This window comes from Cottoperca gobio, chromosome 14 (assembly GCF_900634415.1).
Source record: "Cottoperca gobio chromosome 14, fCotGob3.1, whole genome shotgun sequence".
Classification (NCBI taxonomy): domain Eukaryota; kingdom Metazoa; phylum Chordata; class Actinopteri; order Perciformes; family Bovichtidae; genus Cottoperca; species Cottoperca gobio.
In genome coordinates, this window is record NC_041368.1 from 920,047 (window position 1) to 943,077 (window position 23,031).

The window sequence follows — 23,031 nt, forward strand, 5'->3', positions numbered from 1 at the left end:
GCAAAGAAGAGCTTCATCCCTTCTTACACACTAAAGAATTCAGCCTCTTATTTAGAACTCATGCTTGTCTGCTGTTGTTTTTTTGGTGTGAATGGGTAGATTTAGATTGATGCTTTGTGCTCCACACCGCCTTCAAAAAAAGGCCAAGCTATGCTTTGTATGTTATCATATCTCACAGAAATGTAGAGGATTTAAAAAGTCTACATTTTACAGCAAAAGTCTTGGTAACATTATACCCATGTTTAGAGTTGGCTTAAAACACCATATTCAAGTTAAGTATGATAGTGACCATATCTGCTATTACATGGTAGAGAGGGTTTTGTGGAAAAACATGTTATATGCTCAGATTTTATCATATGTTTTGGTTTGTGGATTAACACACCTGCACACTAAAGTCACTAAATTCTTTAAATCAATCTTGTCTATATCATTACCCTGTTTTGCTCTGAATGTCAGAGCAAAACAGGGTAATGATATAGACAAGATTGACATCAATGAAAAAATTTTATCCTCAAACTGTTAATCCTATTTTAACCGCAGGTCACCCGGATCAGCGAAGAGAAGAAAGCCCAGCAGAAAGAATACCCCAACCACCCTCTACAGCAGCCCCCTGCCCTGGGAGTCAAAGCCGAGTGGGGAGACTGTCTGAGCTCCCATCTCCTTCCAATAATTCAACAGAGGGGCCAGGATGACATCATCAATTTAGCATCTCCTCATTGGAGCCCTCCATCTGAAGTTGAACTCGCCAAATCTCGATGTCAACAAACAAATCTAGGAAAGTGTCAGATGTCCAAGAAAGCGGTAAACACACATCTTCACCACCGAAACCTGGAGAATAGCCCCGAACAACGGCAAAGGTGAACCATTTATACTGCCTCTTTCTGAACAAATTATAACATTATTCAGTCATGTAGAAAAAATGCAGCAAATAAGTTCAAATAGAACAGAAAATAATGGACACATTAGAGCAAACCCAGCAATGAAATAATTTCACAAATGACAGCATAGTGGTTTATGTAAAATGAGTCTGATACACCATATGAAAATTAATAAGAATATGCAATATATAAAATAATATAATATGAAATATACGTTTTTGTTATAATGGGACCCCTCAGTATTTACCAATAACTTTGTGTTTCAGGACCACTGCATTAAAGTGGCCATCATCCTGTGAAGGGGAGGACCTGAATTGTCCAAATGAGGTTCATACTAAGCAATTTCCACAAAACCTCTCCAGGACACCCACCACCACTTTGTCCCTGGGCTCAGGCTCCTTCACAGTTCTGCCCCCAATAGCAAAGTCAATTTCAGGAAAAGAGCCCGAGTTTAGCCCTGGTGTGAACATACACTACCCTACCAATAGAAGCGGCTCTGACTGCTACCTGGTTCAGATGGAGAAACAGAAGCAGCTGAAGGAGAGAGTCACTTACAAGGTTGGTGAGTCTCTGAGCTTCGTTTGTGTCCTGAAAGGAGGGATACTGAATGTTCACAGGTTTTATTGTATCTCTAAATGTCTGCTATCTAATCTGTGATGTCACAGAGATAAAAAAAAAAGTATTTGTATTGCTTTGAACAGAGAGCCACGAAACTCACTCAAAACATACTGATTAATTGCGTTCCAGTTAGAAAAATAAGAACTCATTGTACAGTTTCACCCAAGAAAAGTGACACATGAATTCTTCAATTGAGTGGCATTCCCCTTTAATCCCTGCGTACACGAGAGGTTACTCAAATAAATGCCCCTTTGAAGTCCCAAATAATCCCCTCAGCTGTCTCCATGCAGGGACAGCCTAATCCAGCAGGAGTGTTCTGGTGACTAAGGGCACAAAACATCAGGTTAATTGTCTAGCTCCACTAAGCTACACTTAATTGCTATAAGATGATGACTATATAAACCACAGAGCTGCAGGCTCTGAAAAGCCATTTAAAGATGTGTTAGAGGATAAGGTGATTAGAAGGGAGAGAGTCTGTGAGGTGCAGGGCCACTAAAGATGTCCATTTGCATTTAATGATTTGGCTGTGGTTGTTTTTTTCCCTTCTCCTTTGGATGCCAGGCTGAGATGTGCTGTGCCATGTGTATTTAAGTATTTAAATACAAATGGCAATATCTAACCCTGACTGTTGCAAAACAGTCTACTGGTGAAACTAACCCCAGCATTGGTACAAACTGACTATAAAACAAACAAAATATTGATATTTTAAACACAGTTTTTTTTGCTGCCATGCTTTCAGTGCCACACTACAAGAAGACTGAGTGATCTCTGTGTGCAGAGACTCCCAGCTCCACCTGATTGTAACATCTTCGCTCTCAGCAAATGATACACTTCTCACCCAAAATGACCCAACAGCAGGCAAACAGGGAAATGATCACAGAGAGATTGATTATATGTATAGTATGACATATGTATTGTTACATCCACTAACAATTGAATTAGGTAGACCCCAGAAAGGCTAGAAAGTATTGTTAAGTGCTTAGAGTTGTATTTATACTTGAGCTTTCACATATTCATCCTGTGGTGCCCAACACTCCTCACCCCTTGACCTCCCATCTCTCCCACCATGTTTGCCATCATGTCTGACAAGATTACAGGCTCAATTTGTAAAGCAGTCTTGCTGCAGTGCCTGGGCATGAAAGCAGATGAGCGTGACTTAGGGGTTGGAGAAGGGAAGGGGGCTTGGAAAGAAAGGTACCCTGTTGTGTCCATGGCTAATGGCTAAAGCAAATTGAAATCCTCCTTCCGAAAAGCAGCCAGTAATATCTGGAATGATTAGCTCCCTTTTGTCTGGGGCAGCTTGTGGATTGCATGCACACATGGTCTCACACACACACACACACACACACACACACACACACACACACACACACACACACACACACACAGACACACACAGACACACACACACACACTCACACACGCACAGACGCACACACACGCACACACACACGAAGGAACGGGTATACAGTACATCTCTTTGTGTCTTTGGCAGAATTATCACTTTAACTTTGCTCTTCCCCATCAACCACTGGTAATGTAAATAGTAATATGTTTCTGGCTTATTTGAAATACATAGGGTAGTGAGCTTGACCTAGACAACCACCATTGATTGTTGAACACCACTTGCAAAGACACCCATTTACCATAACAATCCATAGAAAAAGACAAATGTATTACTTGATTGAGAGGTGATCTCACTAAACTACAGCGCTTAAGCAAGGATCTATGTATAATCACTTTAGTGTTAAAATGCAATTAAACCAGACTGCAGTCTACAGCCACACTTTTCTCTGTGGGCCTTTACTGAGGCGCTGAGCTAAATGCTAACATCAGCATTGACATGCTCACAGTGATAGAGATGTCATGTTGATGTTTACAGTAGTGGGTTTACCAAGGTAACTATTTTAGTTTAGCATGTTAGCATGCTATCATTTGCTTATTAGCACTAAATACAAAGTACAGCTGAGGCTGATGGGAATGTTATTAGTTAAACCAAAGAATGTTTTTGACACAAAGATGGAACGATCACTCAGTTAGTCATGTCCCCCTCAGGATGAATTGTAATGTCTGACCCAAATGTCATGGCAACCCATCTGATTGTTGTTGAGATGACTAGGGACGAGTCATGATTTTCAAATAGTAACTAAATTATAAAAATAGTTTATGCAACTATTGTCTCGTCTTAAAAATATTCTTTCCCTTATTTTATATATATTTATATATATTTTAGGCACCGCCTGGTAGTAACATTACTGGTAAAACGTGTGGCAAGTTCAGTCTGCGCATCTGATTCTTCTTAGAATGATCGAATAGTTTCGAATGATTATCCAAATAGTATTTCTGTTTGAAATGCCCATCCCTAGAGATGACTATCAGAGCAGTTGCCACAATTTTGCTCATTAGATTTTTTTTTTTTTCACTTCGGGCACCTGTACCGTAACGGTACTGATAAACATGCAACATGTTTAACCCACACACACACACACACACACACACACACACACACACACACACACACACCCACAAATGACAAAGTCATTATGATACATTGGTCTGGTAACCATGTGTGCCAATTCATCAAGTAGGTAACGAGATACTTCACTGGATATGTGCAAACTTTGATCTGCTGGTGTCGTTATTAGGATTAGTGACAAAAGTAATTAGAATACATCCTCTGGGCACCATTAATAACTGTACCACATTTCCTGACCCCCATCCAATAGTTGTTGAGACATTTCACTTAAAATGGTGTCTCCCTCATGGTGTCAGGAGATCATTCAAGTCTGGGGACATTGAATGTCTGTACCACATTTTGCGGCAATCCATCCAATAGTTAGATATTTCAGTCTGGACCAAAGTGTTGGTCCATCTCTGGAGCTACGCAACGGCACTAATGTGACTGAAAGCATAAACAATGTCACTGGTGGGATGTGTGTACTACTACTACTACTACTAGGTCGTCCTCAGACGTGCCCTCCATCGGTGCTTCCAGTCATCCCGATCCTCCATGCATCTGGCTAGCTCGTCAGTATTTTCTGCTCCTGCATCTTTCCTGAGTATATCCACGTATGTTATTGCGGGACGCCCTTGTGATCGGTGCCCGTGTGTTGGCACCCACAGCACAAGTTTGCTGGCTGGCAGCTCTTGGTGTCTCTGGCAGTGACCTGCCAGCCTCATTCTCCTGACCGCTGTTTTCTCACCCACCCTTAGCGCCCCCCCATACAAGTGCGTGTTGGTGACATGCTCATCCTTGTTGATGCCAAGTACCACATGCAGCATACTCGTGTAGCACCCATCTAGGGATTTCTGCAGGGTGGGCTTCAGGGTCCAGCATTCACTGCCATACAGGAGAACAGACGCCATTGTTGCATGGAAGAAGCTGAGTTTCATTTGTCGGGGGAGGATGGAGTTCCACACACAGGTCATGCCGTTCAGGGCCCTCCATGCAAGCGCCTTCCTCCCTTTAAGGTCTTGCTCGGACGAGTTGACCCACAAGCCCAGGTATTTGAAATAATTGACTTCCTTTAGAGCAGTGCCTCATGTTGTTTTTAGAGGTGGATGGTCCGGGGGGGATGTTATATGTTATGAACTCAGTTTTCTTGGCATTTAGCTGAAGGCCAACCTTGGCGCACTCTGTCTCCACTCTGCCCAGGAGTTCCTACACGGTCAGAGAGCAGACTGATGTCATGCGCATAGTCCAGGTCCGTTAGCACTAGAGCGGGGTGTCGTCTCGACCTCCTAGGTGTTATTGTGAGGCCGAGTTCTAGCTCCTGTCCACTGATGGCCTTCCTGACCGCATAGTCTAGGACTATGATGAAGAGGAAGGGGGCAAGGGTGTCCCCTTGCAACACTCCAGCCAGGATGTCAAACTCTTCACTGTTGCCATCTGGGGTTACCACCTTTCCTCTTGTACCCTTGTACATAGTCCCTATGGCCTGGAGTAAATTGGAAGGGACACCGTAGGCCTTGAGTATCTTCATCATCACGCCTCTGTGTATCGAGTCAAATGCCTTTTTGAAATCGATGAAGCACAGTACCGCTGTCAGGTCGTTCTTCTTAACCTCCTCGATGATTCTCCTCAAGGCCAAGATCTGGGTCACAGTGGTCCTCTTCTCTCGGAAACAGTTTTGGTTCTCTATCAAGTGGGGGTCAAGTGCAATGACACAAATCAGACTTATGCCACGGTAGTTGTCTGGCTTCGAGAGATCTCCGGACTTAGGCACTGGGATGATGTTAGAGAGAGACCACATATCAGGCTGGCTGTTTGTCATAATGGCGCGGTTACAGAACTCCAGGATAATGTCGTCAAGATCACAGTTCTTACAGACCTCTGGAGGGATGCCGTCCGGCCCAGCACTTTTTCCCTGCTTCAGTGTGGATTTCACTTTGGCAAACTCCCTGACTGTAAAGGGACAATAGCGAGATTCGTGAGGACGACAGGTATCACTTCCTCAGGTCCATCCACTGTCAGGTGTGTTCCCAGGAGATTTCAGAAGTGAGTGAACCAGGAGGTTACCCTCTCTTCTGGGCTGTCGCCCGCCACCTGTCCCTCCTTCAACCTTTTCCTCCCACTCATCTCATTGATGACCCTCCATGCCTCCCCGTACTGCTGTTCACCATGCACTGCCTCCACTCTCTGCACCTTCTCCAACAGCTCCTCCCCCCTGATCTTATCGTAGGTATCGAAAAGCTGTTTTTGCCATATTCGATACCATGCGATTCTCTGCAGTCGGCTCGTGCCCAAAGCCTTGGTGTGCTTCCTCCACTCCCTCACGCGCTACCATGACCTCCAGATGCCTGGACCTCTGGGATACTCCATTCCTCTCCATCACTGGAACACACATACTGGTCACCTCTACGTTCGCAGCAACAAACCGCCTGTACTTGGCATTAGGCTCCTCCTCCTCGCCCAGCAGCTGGAAGCGATTCCTCATCTCCACTGCGTACCTGGTTTGAAGGCCAGAGCTGGCCGAGAAAGCCTTCCATACCGGGTCTTCAGGCTTGGTTTGGGGACCACTCGATGATCAGAGCCCACAGAGTTGAACGTGCTGTAAGGTTCAGCGTTCAAGATGGAGTTTCTCCACCTTCGCCTTACTAGTATGTAGTCCAGTTGACGTTGCATACCGGTAGCCCGATCCTGGAAGCTCCATCTTTTGCCCATTCTTTTCTGGAACATGGTGTCCGCAGCTACTAGCTCGTGCTCCATAAGTAGGGCTGCAAGATGTTCGCCATTGCGGTTAGTGGAGTTGTGGTACGTGAGAGGTGCGTTCTCCGGTCCGAGCCTTGCATTGAAGTCACCCATGATTGCAAGGAAGTTGTGAGCCAGGATATCACGGACCGCTGTTGCAATGTCCTCATAGAACTTCTCCACCTCCTCAGCTTGTGCCACATTGGTGTGTGAGTACACGACTATGACAGTTGTGACTGGGTTGCCATCAAAGTTAGCACTAAGGATCCTGTTGGTGTGATAGTGTACCCTAAGGCAGGGGTTCCCAAACTTTCTGTGGCCAAGGCACACCAAAGACCAAGCCAAAATCTCAAGGCACACCTGTGTTCATATCCGGGAAAAATCCCCTCTATAACACACTGTGTCACTGTTATAACTCTGTGAACATTTATTTAGCCTAGTCCTTGTAAGAAGCTATTCTCCTTCACACTAGCAGAGAGCCTTTGATGTGTCACACCAATATTTCCCACCATTTGCAAATGGCTAAAACGGCTTCGCTTTGACAGATTTCTTTTTTTTAATGATTGTTTTATTTATATTTAGGCCAAAGCATTTAAGACCTATTGTTTCTATATTGTGAAATAAGTGTGTAGGACAAAGTACCGATAAAGTACAGTGTTTTCCTGCGCTGCGCCCCCCCCCTGAAATTCAAGATGTTTTTTGTTTTTTTAATATATTCACAACTCATTTTTCACATTGAACAGGTGCTCTTTTATTAAACAAACTAAACACTTATGTCATTTATCTCATTTATGTGCAGTTTCAGTTGCTTTGCATATTTACATTCTCTCCTCTCCTCTGCTTTGCTTCGTGAGGGGCGGACCCACACATGTGCGCGAACGCACACAATTACAGTCAGAGACAGAGTGGAGAAAAGGTAAGGAGAGAACTTAAAAAATCTGCGCCACGCACGGACCTGATCCAGCCCAGGCAGCACCCTGCAGAGCACTATACCTAGGAGAAACATTGAAGTAAATAAAAAATCATTCATAACCTTGTGTACAGTTAAATGCAATAGGCCTAATTGCACCCCAGTGTGCTGTGGCACACCATTTGGGAACCACTGCCCTAAGGAGAGCCTTACACGCCCGAGAACTCAGCAGTAACCCCACTCCGCCAGTGGCAGCTTGTGCCTCGTTTCGTCACGCAGATGAGGTGATGAACCAGCATTTCTCCACTCTGTGATACACGATCTGATCCTCAGCATGCACTCTTCTATGATCTTGGATTCCCAGGATCTCCACTCCCCTTTCCTCGGCACAGTGTGCCAGCTCCTCCAGCCTCCCTTCTTCTCTAACTGTGTTTGCGTTGAAGGTTCCCATGGTGAATGGTCTCCGGCAACGCAGGAGTGCTTTGGACTGTGTGCTGTGGTCGGATAGAACCCTCCCTTCCGGATTTGAGGCCCTATCGTCATACTGCCCTCCGGGGAGAGGACCAGCCCCACCGTCCGCTGCTTGGTCAAGGACCCCCCCAAATAGATGCACATAAGCTCACCTTACCCCATTTGATCATCTGAGACTGTTATTTTTGTCAGATATTTCTCCATACCAAAAACATACTATGTCTATATTGTAGTTAAGGATACAGTAGTGTGTACAGTATATCAGCAGTAGTGAACATGTGCACCGTCTTATAGTGCACTGGAGTCCACTGCATTATAACGTCTGATTTATCAGTGTTTTTGTTTTTGTTTGTTTCTGCAAGCTAGTGACACGGCCATACGAGAAGGAAGGAGTGTTTATAAAATGTTTGTTTGACATTTGGTGTATTAATAGTGATTTTTTTCTAAATGCACCATTTGAACACATCAAAGTTTATGAAAATTGCAGTCGGGAATTTATTGTGTTGGGCCGTGGTGCCATTTTGAAAGCCATCAAAACTAATGGAGTTCAGTTTCACAAAGGTTAGATTCAAAGTGTTTGATAGCACCAATGGGGTACAGCGATTGTCGACTTGCAAAACTTTAATATCTCTCTCTCTCTCTCTCTCTCTCTCTCTCTCTCTGAGTGCATGCTGGGAGTTTGTGTGCGAGTGAGACGCTGAGCGTGTGCTTTTCGATTCTTCTTTTTGATTCTTTTATTAATAATGGGTGTTAATTTAACTTAATTTACTGGTGATAGTTTGATTTAGTTTACTTTTGATGCGTTTGGGTGTGGTGTTTGAGTTGTGTGTGTGTGGGGTATTCTCTTGCCGGTCTCGTCGGTCGGCATCTGACACCATGGTAAATGCAGATTTTGCCAAGCTCACGAGGAAACACGGCATTAAGATTTCTGCCGGTTTCCCGTGTAGCGTAGAGGAGATCGGTTTAGCTGTGGGGGAAAAGGACGGACACAGCAGTATTAAGTCACTGGCGCGGATGAACGGTGCTGTTGTCATTTTTCTGGATCAGCTGGAGAAGGTGAACCGTGTCATTGAGACAGGTATTGCATTTCTAACGTCCCTCCGTTCATAACTGATGAGTTTCTCAGTAGAGAGCTGTCCAGACACGGGAAAGTTGTTTCCCCGGTGAAAAAAATCCTGTCTAGATGTAAGTCTCATTTACTTAAACATGTAGTGTCTCACAGTTATATATGATTCTTAATAACCAGGATGTGGAGCTCAACCTCCGCTTCTATGTTAGAGTAGATGATGAGAGGAAAAAATGACCAAGATATTCTAGGTGAAGAAGAGTTGCAGGTAGAGAGGGAAGGTGGTTTGGGAGGTGAGCAGGTAAAGGAGGTAGGTGGGTTGGGAGGAGAGCAGGTAAAGGAGGCAGGAGAGGTGCGCGTAGAGGAGGTAGGTGGGTTGGGAGGAGAGCCGGCAGAGGTGACAGGAGAGTTGCAGGAAAAGAAAGATTTACATGGAGTGAGCATGTAGAGGAAGCGGAGATAGAGAAGGAAGAGGCAGCAACAGCACTGGAGACAGTACAGCAAAAACCTGTTGCCAAACGTAAGAAAAGGTCGAAGAAGGCATCCAGTGATGCTAAAAACAGTAAAGTTGGGGAAGAGGTACAGATTGTGAGAAGGCAGGGACAGACAGACAAGAGTCTTAGTGAGGATGAGTGTGTGTCGGACGGCGGTGATATCCCTGGTTTTAATTTAAGTAACAGTCAGAAGGAAACAATGTATACGGCTGAAAGTTTAAAAGTTTTCCTCTAACAAATTAAAAACCAACATGGTGTAAAGGTGGAGGATTACTTTCCAGATTTGGTAGTTTTTAATACCTCAGCCAGACTCCACATGAGTCAAAGAGAGGAGTCCGGCCTCACTGACCAAGAGTATTATAGATTAAAGAAATGTATGGTAAAAGTAAAAAAACAAATACATATTGATGATGATGCGTGTTTTAATTAATATGTTTGTTTGTTTTTTTTGCTTTTAACATCTCAGTAGTGATGGATACTTTCAGAGTGGGTGTTTTAAATGTGAATGGAGCTAGAGTCTTAAAACAAAGGTGACAAATGAAACATGTTGATGTACTTTTTTTTTTACAAGAAACGCACAGCAACAGTTTTAATGAGATAAACCGGAGGAGAGAGTGGGAAGGGGAAGTAATTTTAAGCCACAACACTTCTCTCAGTGGAGGAGTGGGCTTACTCTTCTCCAAGTTTTTTACTCCAGTCTCACTGGGGAGGTTGCTTTTAGTCAAATTAAGGTTTGACCTTTTTACAGCTGTTTTTATAAATGTGTACGCTCCAACAATCGGTGCAGAGAGGAAGCTGTTTATACAAAAAGTTAATGATGTTTTAAATGGCTGTGCCTCGGAGGATTTATTATTCTTGGGAGGGGATTTTAACTGTACAAGAAATGCATCTTTGGATCGCAACCACGCATAGTCCAGCGTCCCAGAATGCTCTGAGGCAGCTGGTCCAGTCCCATGGTCCGGTGTATGTGTGGTGAAGGATGCATTCAGATGACAGACAATATACATGGACTCACATTAGGGAGAAAATGATTTCCTCAGCCAGGTTGGACCGTATTTATTGTTTCAAACATCATTTTAATATTTTTAAAACGTGCAGCATTATCCCGGCTGGTTTTACAGATCATTCTTTACTTTTATGTAATGTTTTTATTAGAAACGTTAAGCCAAAAAGTGCATATTGGCATTTTAACTCAGTTTTAACTTTTGCATTTATTTTTTAGATTATTTATTTCTGGAGTGTTTTTAGACAGAGGAAGGGTGATTTTAGAAGTCTTAGGCAGTGGTGGGACCACGGTAAGACTGAAATAAAAATGCTTTGTCAACAGCACACCCTCAAATCAAATCAAATCAAATGTATTTGTATAGCCCAATATCACAAATTATACATTTAGCAGCATAACTAGGGGCTGATCCAGGGCAAACCTGAGCCAGCCCTAACTATAAGCTTTATCAAAAAGGAAAGTCTTTAGCCTACTCTTAAATGTGGAGAGTGTCTGCCTCCCGAACACTGGCTCCCATTGTACTCTTAGAGACTCTAGGAACCACAAGTAACCCTGCAGTCTGGGAGCACAATGCTCTAGTTGGTTTATAAGGTACTATGAGATCTTTAAGATATGCTGGAGCCTGACCATTAATTGCTTTGCAAGTCAGGAGAAGGATTTTGAATTCTATTCTGTATTTTACCGGGAGCCAGTGCAGAGCAGCTAATACAGGAGTAATATGATCCCGTTTCCTTGTTCTTGTCAATACACGTGCCGCTGCATTTTGGATCAACTGAAGAGTCTTAAGCGACTTTTTGGGACAACCTGATAACAATGAGTTGCAGTAATCCAGCCTTGAAGTAACAAATGCATGGACTAGTTTTTCTGCATCATTTTGAGACAGGATGTGTCTTATTTTTGCAATGTTACGTAGATGAAAGAAGGCAGTCCTTGAGATTTGTTTTATGTGGGAGTTAAACGACAGATCTTGATCAAAGATGATGTCAAGATTCCTTACAGTGGTGCTGGAGGCCAAATGAATGCCATCCAGAGCTTCTATGTCATTAGAAAATGCGTTTCGGAGGCATTTAGGGCCAAGTATAATAACTTCAGTTTTGTCTGTGTTTAACATCAAAAAGTTGCTAGACATCCAAGTTTTTATGTCCTTAAGGCATGCTTGAAGTTTAGCCAATTAATTGGTTTCATCTGGTTTAATTGATAGATATAATTGGGTATCATCCGCATAACAATGAAAGTTTATAGATAATATTGCCCAAAGGAAGCATATATAAGGTGAATAGAATCGGTCCAAGTACAGAACCCTGCGGAACTCCAAGACTGACTTTGGCTGTCATGGAGGATTTATCGTTAACAAGTACAAATTGAGATCGCTCAGATAAATAGGACCTGAATCAGCTTAGTGCGGTTCCTTTTATGCCAACACAATGTTCCAGTCTCTGTAGTAGAATGTCATGATCAACAATGTCGAAAGCAGCACTGAGGTCTAACAAGACAAGAACAGAGACAAGTCCTTTGTCTGATGCCATTAGAAGGTCATTGGTAACTTTCACCAGTGCCGTCTCTGTGCTATGATGAACTCTAAATCCAGATTGAAAAACCTCAAATAAACTATTATTATGTAAAAAATCACATAACTGTTTTGCAACTGCTTTCTCAAGGATTTTAGCGAGAAAGGGTAGGTTAGATATCGGCCTATAGTTGGCTAAAACCTCTGGATCAAGACTTTTTAAGAAGTGGTTTTATTACAGCTACTTTAAAGGATTTTGGTACGTAGCTAGATAATAGAGACAGGTTGATCATATTTAATAACGAGGTGTTAATTAAGGGTAAAACTTCTTTAAACAGTTTAGTTGGAATCGGGTCTAAAAGACAGGTTGATGGCTTAGACGATGAGATTGTTGAAGTTAGTTGGTTAAGGTTGATTGGAGTAAAACAGTCTAGATATATTTCAGGAGTTACAGATGTTTTTTAAATTCTGGCAGTTGAAGTTAAGTCATTACCAATTCAGGTCAGGAGGAGATTAATTTTGTCTCTAATAATTATAATTTTATCGTTAAAGAAGCTCATGAAGTCGTCACTACTGAGAGATACAGGAATAGAAGGCTCTGTAGAGTTGTGACTCTCTGTCAGCCTGGCTACAGTGCTGAAAAGAAACCTGGGGTTGTTCTTATTTTCTTCTATTAAGGAAGAGTAATAAGCTGCTCTTGCATTACGGAGAGCCTTCTTATTCCTTTTAAGATGATCTAACCAGACTAAACGAGATTCTTCCAATTTAGTGGAACGCCATTTACTTTCAAGATTTCTCGACTTTTGTTTTAGTTTGCGGATTTGTAAATTAAGCCATGGAGCTTTCTTTTTCTGTTTTATGATCTTCTTCTTTAGAGGAGCGACAGAGTCAAGTGTTATTCGCAGTGAGGCTGCAGCGCTATCAACAAGATGATTAATTTGGGAGGGACTAAAGTTAGCATTGGAGTCCTCCATTATATTGATATTGAGTCCTGGTATTGAATCAAGTGCTGATGGAATCACTTCCTTAAATTTAGTCACAGCACTTTCAGATAAACATCGAGCGTAGGATATTTTGCCTACTGGCTTGTGGTCCAGTAACAGGACTTCAAAAGTTATTAAAAAATGATTGGTTAAAAGAGGATTATGTGGACATACTGATAAACTTTCAATTTCAACACCATATCCCAGAACAAGGTCCAGAGTGTGGTTTAAACAGTGAGTTGGTTCATGTACATTTTGACTGAACCCAATTGAATGTAATATTGAGATAAATGCATTATTAAGGCTGTCACTATCAATATCCACATGAATATTGAAAGTCACCTACAATAATTACTTTATCTGTTTTAAGGACTAAACTTGATAAAAATTCTGAGAATTCACATAGAAATTCAGAATACGGACCAGGAGGGCGGTACACAGTAACAAATAAAACTGGCTTTATTGTTTTCCATGTTGGGTTTGAGAGCGTAAGAACAAGGCTTTCAAAAGAGTTATAGTTTACCCTCAATGTCACACAAGACATCACCAGATCTATGAAAGACCTGGAGGGTGATATAGTTGAACTAGAAAAAATCCACAGAAGATCGAGGATATATTGAAATCCTCAAAGCTAAGAAAATGGCTTTAGCCAATCTACTAGACGTTAAAGTACAGGGTGCACTGGTCCGGTCCCGGTTTCAAAATGCCACCGAGATGGATGCTTTCTTCTTTGGTCAGGAGAAAAAGAATGGACAGAAGGCTATGGAGCAGGTCATATACCGGGATCAGACCTACTGTGTGCCCGGCAGGTCCATGGTAGACAATGTCCACCTAATTTGGGATGTTTTGGAGGTCGCCAGCTCATTGGGCATTAATATTGGTCTGATTTCTCTAAATCAGGAAAAGGCTTTTGAACGGGTTGAACACAACTTCCTCTGGAATGTAATGGAGAAGTTTGGGTTCAGCCCTGGATTCATAGCTAAGATCAAGGTGTTGTACAGTGAAGTTGAGAGTGTGCTGAAGTTCAATGGTAGTCTGTGTGCTCCTTTTAGAGTGTGTAGAGGGGTCCAGCAGGGCTGTGCTCTGTCAGGAATGCTCTATGCGCTCTCCCTTGAACCTCTCCTCAGGAAAATACGGATGATGTCATTGTTGTCATAGGAAGCCAGAAGGAAGCAGATATCTTTACCAATATTGTAAAAGATTTTAGCACGGCATCTGCAGCGAGTGTGAATTGGAAGAAAAGTGAAGCTCTAGCTGTCGGGGAGAGGCGTGGCGATCTCCCAGTTCTGCCCCAGAGCCTCGCCTGGAGAAAAGATGGAATAAAATATCTAGGTGTGTTTTTGGGAAAAGAAAATATAGTCCAAAAGACATGGGACAATGTCACTGAAAAGATTGAGAGAAGGATTTCCAAATGGAAATGGCTTCTCCCTCAGATGTCTTTTAAAGGCAGGGTTTTGGTTTTAAACAACCTTGTGGCGTCCCAACTGTGGCATCGTCTGACCTGTGTAGACCCTCCCTCAGGCCTTTTAGCTAAAAAACAGAAGAAAATGGTAGATTTTTTTGAGATGGTCTACATTGGTGCCATAAGTGGTGTTGTATTTATCCAGAGAGGAGGGGGGAAAGGGCCTAGTCCACCTGGCCAGCCGAACAGCCACTTTTAGACTCCAGTTTTTAACCTGGGGCAGGATACTGCTCTGTTTTTAACTGATGAGGATGATTTTAACAAAGAGGATCCTGAAGCACTGGAGCCAGAGACTCTCTGGAGAGGAGAGGAGCCTCCTCATCAAATACAGTCATGGAAAGACCGTTCCAGACCCAGCAGACCCATTTCCAGAAATCTACCTGAGCCCAGGGCTGAGAGAACTGACCGGCCCCCTGCTCAAGGTCACTAACCCGGCAAAACTGTCGCTGCACAGAACAGACAAAGCAACTTTCAGCGAACTGTGTAAAAATCATTAACAGAAAAGGCCTGTGCAGTAGACCCTCCAATGTGTGGAGAAATAGACTAGGTGGAGAAAGCGGACCGGGCCCACAGTGGAGGATTTTATACAAACCTTCCCTCAAAAAGCGGACTGCCGACCTTCAGTGGAGGATTTTACATGGTGCTATCGCCTCAAATGCCTTTATCTCTATTATTAATCCTGCTCTTTTAAATAATTGTCCGTTTTGTAATCTACGTGAGACTGTCTTCCACGTTTTCACTGAGTGTAAGACACTCACAGGTTTATTCTCTCTTTTAACATTGGTTTTTAGTCTCTTTGATGTTATTTTTACTGAGAGAGTTTTTATCATGGGAGCTGCCTACAAACAAGATAAGAAAGAACAGTGGCAGCTCCTAAACTTCCTCTCAGGAGAAGCCAAACTGGCCATCTACATAAGTGTTCAGGTTTTGTAAACAAAGTTATAAAATATTATCTGTTCGGTCAGTGATGATGAATTACACTTTGAACAAGTTTTTATTGGATAGTTGTTTTTGTTTCTTTATTATTATTATTATTATTATTATTATTATTATTATTATTATTATTATTATTATTATTATTATTATTATTATTATTCTGTTAACCCTCTTTGAAACACAAACCTATGCAAACCCCTTTTTAGGGCACGGCATGGTTCGAGGGTGGCCCGTGTTGGCCTGTGGTGTTGTTTCGTGCACGACTGGATGTTTCTTTGCTGTGTTTCTGGGGATCGCTTTATTTGGTCATTTGGTGTTCCGGCTGTTCATTGAATGTTTTGTTTTTGGTTGCTGCGGGTCATTGTTTTAATTTTCCCTTTCTTGATCTGTGAGCTGGAATGGTTTTTGTGTTACTGCATCGGGTGGCTTTGTGGGTCGATGCGGGTACTTTTTTACCCATGTTGTGCCGTAGAAGGGTAGTGATACAAAAATAATTGTTTATGATTTTTGAATTGTGATGCTCAAGAGTTAAATGTGTATATTTGTATTCTTTGTTTTAAGCACTTTATTTTAAAAATAATTTGTACAAATGAAAAATATGTAATCCGTTTGTTTTTTTTAAATAAAAAAATCTCTCTCTCTGTCTCTCCCTCTCTCCCTCTGTCTCCCTCCCTGTCTATCTCTCAGGCATACAGTCTTAAATACTACAAGCAGCTGAAGTCAGAAATGAATCTGCAAGGCCTGGGTCCTGACTACACAGCCATTGAGAAGACAGTAAGTATTGACCTGCAACATCAGTCAGTGTTATATCTCCAGAAATCCCTTCAGTTTGTGTTAGTTGGGTTCATTTATCCAGAAACCGCACAGATAGATTAAGATGTTGTTGAATAATGCATGAGCAGGCCTGTCAATTTTTTTGGCTCATTTATCATAAAAAGGCCAATATAGGCTGGATTGAGTGAGACAAACAGTCACTCTTTGTTCCCACTGGGCAGAGGACCTCACAAGCAGGGAGACGCACATCTGCCCTGTAGCTTCCATGTCAGATGTCTGGTATATTATTTTATGCATTATCCATTTTATGAGAGCTTTTCGCCAATATGAGGTAGATAATAATAAATAATCTATAGACTAGTGTACACATTTTTTTCTAGCCAAAAAATATAAAATGATAGAAGAACACAATACAAAAGCCTCCCTACATACTATGATGTCATCATTTTGTGTTAGGAAATGTCAGCTTTAAGAAATGAATTAGTTTGGTCAAACAAGATTCTTTCACCGTCTTCTGTATCTGAATCCTGATGTCCACTGGTGTCGTTGTGTAGCCACTAACCTTCTTCCAATTGTTCGAGTTCATCATTTAAAGTCTCCCATGCTGTTCCACAGATACAATTACATTTACAAAGCAAATGAGAGTACCCATAAGAAGTTAAGTGCTTTGTGCTGTGATGTATCTTTTGTTAATCCCCAGTTGTAAAAAGTGAGCATGTTTGGCCAATTTACACTAGATTGAGCCCTGGGCATCTTCAGGTCCAAGCCTATTAGTGAATGATATGTGTAAATGTTGATGGGCCCACTGAATGGCTCGCTCTGTTTGGTTTCGTTGGGCTACGTGGAGAGGCTCTGCCAGGGGAATGCACAAAGAGAACAGCCTTAAGGGAGAAATGACTCAGTTAATTAAACCCCTTTTTATAATCTATTTCTTTCTCTCTCTCCCTCCCTCTCTCTCACTCTTTTACCATCATCATGCTGAGAAAATGAAACGACAGAAGCTGTATTCTAATGTGATCCGCGAGCAGAACAAAAAGATAAGTAGGATTCCCTTTCTACTGGCCAAGGACCCGGAAGGCAATGACAAGAAAATTCCCAGGATGAAGGTGTGTGTGTGTGTGTGTGTGTGTGTGTGTGTGTGTGTGTGTGTGTGTGTGTGTGTGTGTGTGTGTGTGTGTGTGTGTGTGTGTGTGTGTGTGTGTGTGTGTGTGTGTGTGTGTGTGTGTGTGTGTGTGTGTGTGTGTCTTTTTCACAGTAAGTTATACTACAGAAAGGAGTACTGCAGAGAAAGTGCAGATGAATGCTTTACTACATGTACATGTCAAATATATTACTAGGTCATCTTGATCAACTATGGTGGACTTGCTACCTGCTACTTATTGCAAGTCCTGTTTTACAGCCAGAGTGGCCAACTGGTGATGTGAAAAGCATTTATCATGTGTGATACTATTAATGATTTATATGGTGAGCTTTTTAAGGCGTCTTGTTACTTCATGTCAGGATCCTGTAGCAGTGATGTTATCTTTCCAGACAGCTGATAGGTTAGTAGGTAGGCTGTATATGCATTTTGACTTGAGTTACGTTGTCAGTGTGTATTATATTTTAATGTATCAGTGAAGTTATATAACCATGGACAGATGTTTTACAGACATTTCTGGAGGACCAGTACCATTTCTGACTGCAGCGTGTATACAGTAATTAGTTATAACATTAACATATGTGTATCTCTCTCTGCCTCTCTTTTAATCTTAGGCTTTGGAATATGCCAAGACAATAGCCAAACCCCCTGCACAGTCTCAACCAAAACAGAGAAAGAAGCACCAGTCCGAAGGCTTCATTGAACACACTCCTTACTTGGAGGACTTGGACGTCTCCCAGCTGTCCACACTGGAAGTCTTTAGAAAACGGCATGAAGAAGAAAAGCAGGCTGTGGCACTCTTCAGAAAAGTACATGCTGTCTGAATCAAGATGCAATTCAACAGCTCATGGAATACATGCTCTCAAAGATATTTGTGTTCAAAGATACAACATGCTGCCTCGTGTCACATCAACATTCATTACCATTACCGTTTTTCAAAATAATTACAAAAAAATAGATAAATATTGCTTTCAACATTGTGTGTCACCAGGTCAGATTTGGTAAGAAATTCATTGCATTACTTATTTCTAGCAAAAATAGTTTTACAATGGTCATTTCGATGCTTGGATTTGGGATTGTGCTTGCTTAAATCTTGGAAATAACTGTAGCCACAAAAGTTCAAAACCGCCACTAAGACAAGTTACACAAAGTGGAACTAACTTCTGAGACCTTAAATTCTTGAAGTGAACATTAAAAAAGACATGAGCAGTTTTTATTTGGAACTGCCTTATTTTGACTGTTAAAGGAACTGCAGTTTAAAGCACTTTGGCATGGGCTTGATATTCAGCTGTACCTGCTGCTTCCTGACTAAATCTTACAGTTCTCTCCGTTCTATTGTTGCAGAGTTTGTATCATTACTTTTCTACAGCGTAGTAACGGATTATAGTTGAGAGTTTGTTTTAGCCTGTTGATTGTTGCAGCAGCATGGTAACACTAATGCTGAGGTAGTGTGATTACGCTTTAATGACATGCTCTCACTGACTGTGACGCACAGTCTTGGTGAGAACTATTGCACTTGAAATGGCCATGCTATATTGCAAAATACAAAATCTTAATATTATCTTCTCTATACGCAAACATTACTGGCATCAAGACCATGTAAACATATAAAGCACCCCTAACAAAGAAGTCAGTCTTTGCAGTCGCTGCGTTCCCGAGGTAGGTAGTTAAATACTTGAGAAATCTGCACATCACTGAAAATACATTTTAAGGCACCCATTATACTGTCAAATCCTTATCTATGAAGCACATATAGGAAAAAAGCTATATTCAAAGAAGTGTGTGCAAATACTGTTTGACATGAGTCTAAAAAGGAGGCGGTGGATAAAGATGATCCACCCAAAGAGCAGCATGGCAGAAATTAATCTTTGCACTGTGGGATGAACACTGTTCTCATGCAACTATTATTGCAAACCTGTTGTTCTTGAATTATTTCTCAGTGTGCTAAGATGAACTATAAATTGCTGTAGCTCTTAATAATTGTAAATTCCTGTTGCAATATATTCACACACACACAGTAACCATTTTTTCTTGAACATTATATATATACACTATCTATCTATCTATCTATCTATCTATCTATCTATCTATCTATCTATCTATCTATCTATCTATCTATCTATCTATCTATCTATCTATCTATCTATCTATCTATCCATCTATATATATATATATATGTTTGTGTGTATAAGTATATATATGTGTATATGTATATATATATATCTATATGTGTATATATATATGTATATATATGTATGGTACATATATGTATGTATATATGTAATATATGTATGTATATATATATATGTATACTATATGTATGTATATATGTATATATTGTATGTATATAGTATATATATATATATATGTTATATATATATGTTAATATGTATATATATATGTGTATATTTGTATATTATGATAATCTGTATCCTTATATTTTTCTCTCTCTTCTTATATTCTCTTTCTGTTTCTATCTGTGTATATATGTGTATATTAGTCTATATCTCCTATTTTCTCTTTTTCTCCCTCTCTCTCTCTTTTTTCTATCTTTATTACTCTCTCTCTCTCCTTTTTCTTTCTCTCTCTTATATCTATCTATTCTCTCTCTCTCTCTCCTCTCATTCTCTCTATATCCTATTACACATACATTCATGAATCAAAGAATCACCAACACCACTAGCCCTTTTCTTTTTCGTTAGACCCCTCCTTCACTTTCTCAGACCACTGGCCAATGCCCACATTATCTCACCCATGACACCTGGTGACACTGTTTAACCTGGAATAGTTCACATAACCTTTGTTGTGGGTTTTGTTTCTCTCCTCCATTTATTTTACAGTTTAGAAAGTCTTGCTCAAATGAAAGATGACACTTTGAAGTTCCGCTTATTTGGTCTCAGTCCTGCGTTTTGTAGCCATATTCTAGTAGTAACTCCTCCCCAACACAAAACACTCAAGCAGCTCATTTTACTAATTGAACCCTTAGATCATTATCAAAGCACTATTTACCTCTGTGCAATATTTTAATTAGATTATAGTCTCTATTTAACCCATCATGGACTCTTTGAAGCTCTGTGTTTTTAGTGTTAAGTCCTCAGATGCGAGGTTGGAAACAATGACAAATCCCTTTTTAATTTAATGAGAAACGCTGCCCATCCAGACTGAGTCTCTGCGTCTTTTTTAGGTCCCACCTACTCATTTTTTGCCATTGAAATCCAGTTAATTGAAGGAGTCTTTCGCTGCTATACATGAAGGGGACAAATTAGCATCCCTTTTTGCCCATTGGGAAGCCAAGGGAGACATGGATGCTTTGATGTGAGAAGCACGCTTTCAGTAGGCGGCAAGCTTCCTGTAAATGAGCTGATGGCCCTGCTATTAGGTCCAAATGCAGATGCGTCCATGTGTTGCAAAACGCTTAATCTTTTAATTGATCACCTTCTACATGGCCTAGTCTCCACATAGTTTTTTTTCCCACTGACTGAATCATATTTTGAAGATGGCATGAATTGCTTTTCAAAAGGCAGGAAAGGTTGGACAATCCCGTACGAAGGCCAAGAGAGGATTGCATGTTGTTGTGCAAATGCCCAGTCAGAGATGCAGTTTGTGGTAAAACAATTTAATACATGTAATAAGAGCTGTTGTAAGATGCTGGAATGTGTGTGTGTGTGTGTGTGTGTGTGTGTGTGTGTGTGTGTGTGTGTGTGTGTGTGTGTGTGTGTGTGTGTGTGTGTGTGTGTGTGTTATCAAATTAGAAATTACAACTCTTCCACCATTTTATATGTTATATAATAATTGGACAATAAATAGTTGACGACAACACTCTGAGGAAGAGCTCATTGATTAATCTGCTTCTACAGTCTCACAGCAGCGTTTGTCTGTGGACTAGAGGGCACAAGTTCAAATGTGGCAAAGTGGATTTTATGTTTGTTGATATGTTGAACATCTGTTGAACAAGATTGTTTAAAGAGTATTTAAATGAGATCTCCTGCTGCATGGACGATTGGTAAATATCAGTGAATTAATGAAATCACATTAAAATAGTGCATACACTTTTTATTAAAGGTTTCTTTGAGTCCAGTATATTGATTAGGACACAGGCAACATTACACTGCTGCAGTAAATTCCAGCTCCAAATTACTTAAACATAAATTCTTTAGTTAGTAAAATGCCAAAACGTGCTAATATATTATATTGAATCTTTTTCTTAGATTTCTCTTTTATTTTGTTCCATTTTCCATTTCCATGCTTCCATGAACAATACAAAACAGTAACAAAATTCAATGTCTAAAATTATTACATTTTTGCACAACTGAATTCAGCTGATTAAAAATAAAAAGATGAGGAAGAAATAATTCCCATGGCCACATTGTGCACCAAACGCCCAGATTTATGTTGCCAAAAGGAATTTAATGAAATGCTTGTATACCTGGTTTCTTATTACACAACATTTTCGGCATATTTTATTTCTTAGCATATTAAATTCTCATACTTTTAAATTGAAATTTGAATATTTTCCAATAGATATGTTTATATTAATTTATTAACAGTGGTGTTGACCATAGTGACTCAAAATAAATGAAAAGAAACATTTTCATGAACAATATGAAACCACTGGATCTCGGAGCATTTGCTGCAGGACCACATATGTTTCGCACATGCCATAAGCAGAGCTGATCAACATAGCTGCACCACTAGAATCCTTTTTATTTATTTTATTCTTGTATTTATAAATATTTATGTTGATTGTCAGGACATGTACTGTAAATATTAACATCTGAATCTGTTGACTGGTGTCATGAGTGATTTTCATCCATCAAGCCTTTACACTTTGAAAGACTGTGCATTTATTAGGGTTATTTATTATCCCTGCCCTGTATTAAAGATCATTATAACAAATACACTAAACAATCTGCTGCTTGGTAGTACATTTCATTCTCAACTAAGCATCATTTAATTTGAAATATCCTTGTAAAAGGATTTGTGTTCAATGTATAAATGAACATAGATCAAAGCAGAGATTCTTCAGCGAGGAATACAGAACATAAATAAATCGTATCCATCTGAAGTCTGGTGTAAGCATTTCACAGCTATGTGTAATTCCTTGTTGTCTGTCTTTTGCGTTTCTGTTTGTTGGCTTAAAGCACAGCAGGCTCCAGGCCACCACGCAGGAAACCCATCGAGAACAAGCAGCCTCGCATCTAGAACTGAGCTCCATGCTGTGGAGACTGCTTCCTAATGCAAGCGGTTACAACAGCCGAGGAAAGAGCCGTTTGAGCTCATGCGAACATGTCAGCGCCATAACAGGATCACATGCACACGCTAGTTACTTCTATATTTAGTTAGTTCTATATTTTAGTTATATATGGTTCTTTTTTAGAATTTTCCAAATCATTCTTCCTTAAATTGAGGTATGCAAATATAAACAACGAAGACAGATGAACTTTCAAATAAAGAAAGGTATAACAGAATAAACGAAGCCGAGAACCGATTCATCATTTATATGCTATATATATATATATATATATATATATATATATATATATATATATATATATATTTATATTTACAGACACAAATATAAGTCATTGAAGTGTCTTCGA

The 23,031-nt window shown here is 40.6% G+C and overlaps 1 protein-coding gene across 3 annotated transcripts in view; it reads left to right on the forward strand.

The window, feature by feature from the left end:
* Positions 1 to 19,432, forward strand: part of jhy (junctional cadherin complex regulator) — a 29,315-nt gene extending 9,883 nt beyond the window's left edge. Inside the window, exons 5-9 of one of the 3 annotated variants that reach the window (XM_029448401.1) lie at positions 541 to 857; positions 1,145 to 1,436; positions 16,207 to 16,293; positions 17,277 to 17,399; positions 18,046 to 19,432. In XM_029448401.1, the coding sequence (XP_029304261.1) occupies positions 541 to 857; positions 1,145 to 1,436; positions 16,207 to 16,293; positions 17,277 to 17,399; positions 18,046 to 18,255 (1,029 nt within the window). In that variant the 3' untranslated portion in view covers positions 18,256 to 19,432. Of the gene's footprint in view, positions 1 to 540; positions 858 to 1,144; positions 1,437 to 16,206; positions 16,294 to 17,270; positions 17,400 to 18,045 lie in introns of all 3 variants that reach the window. The other 2 variants (XM_029448402.1, XM_029448400.1) reach the window with 2 other exon arrangements.
* The last annotated feature ends 3,599 nt before the right edge of the window (positions 19,433 to 23,031 follow it).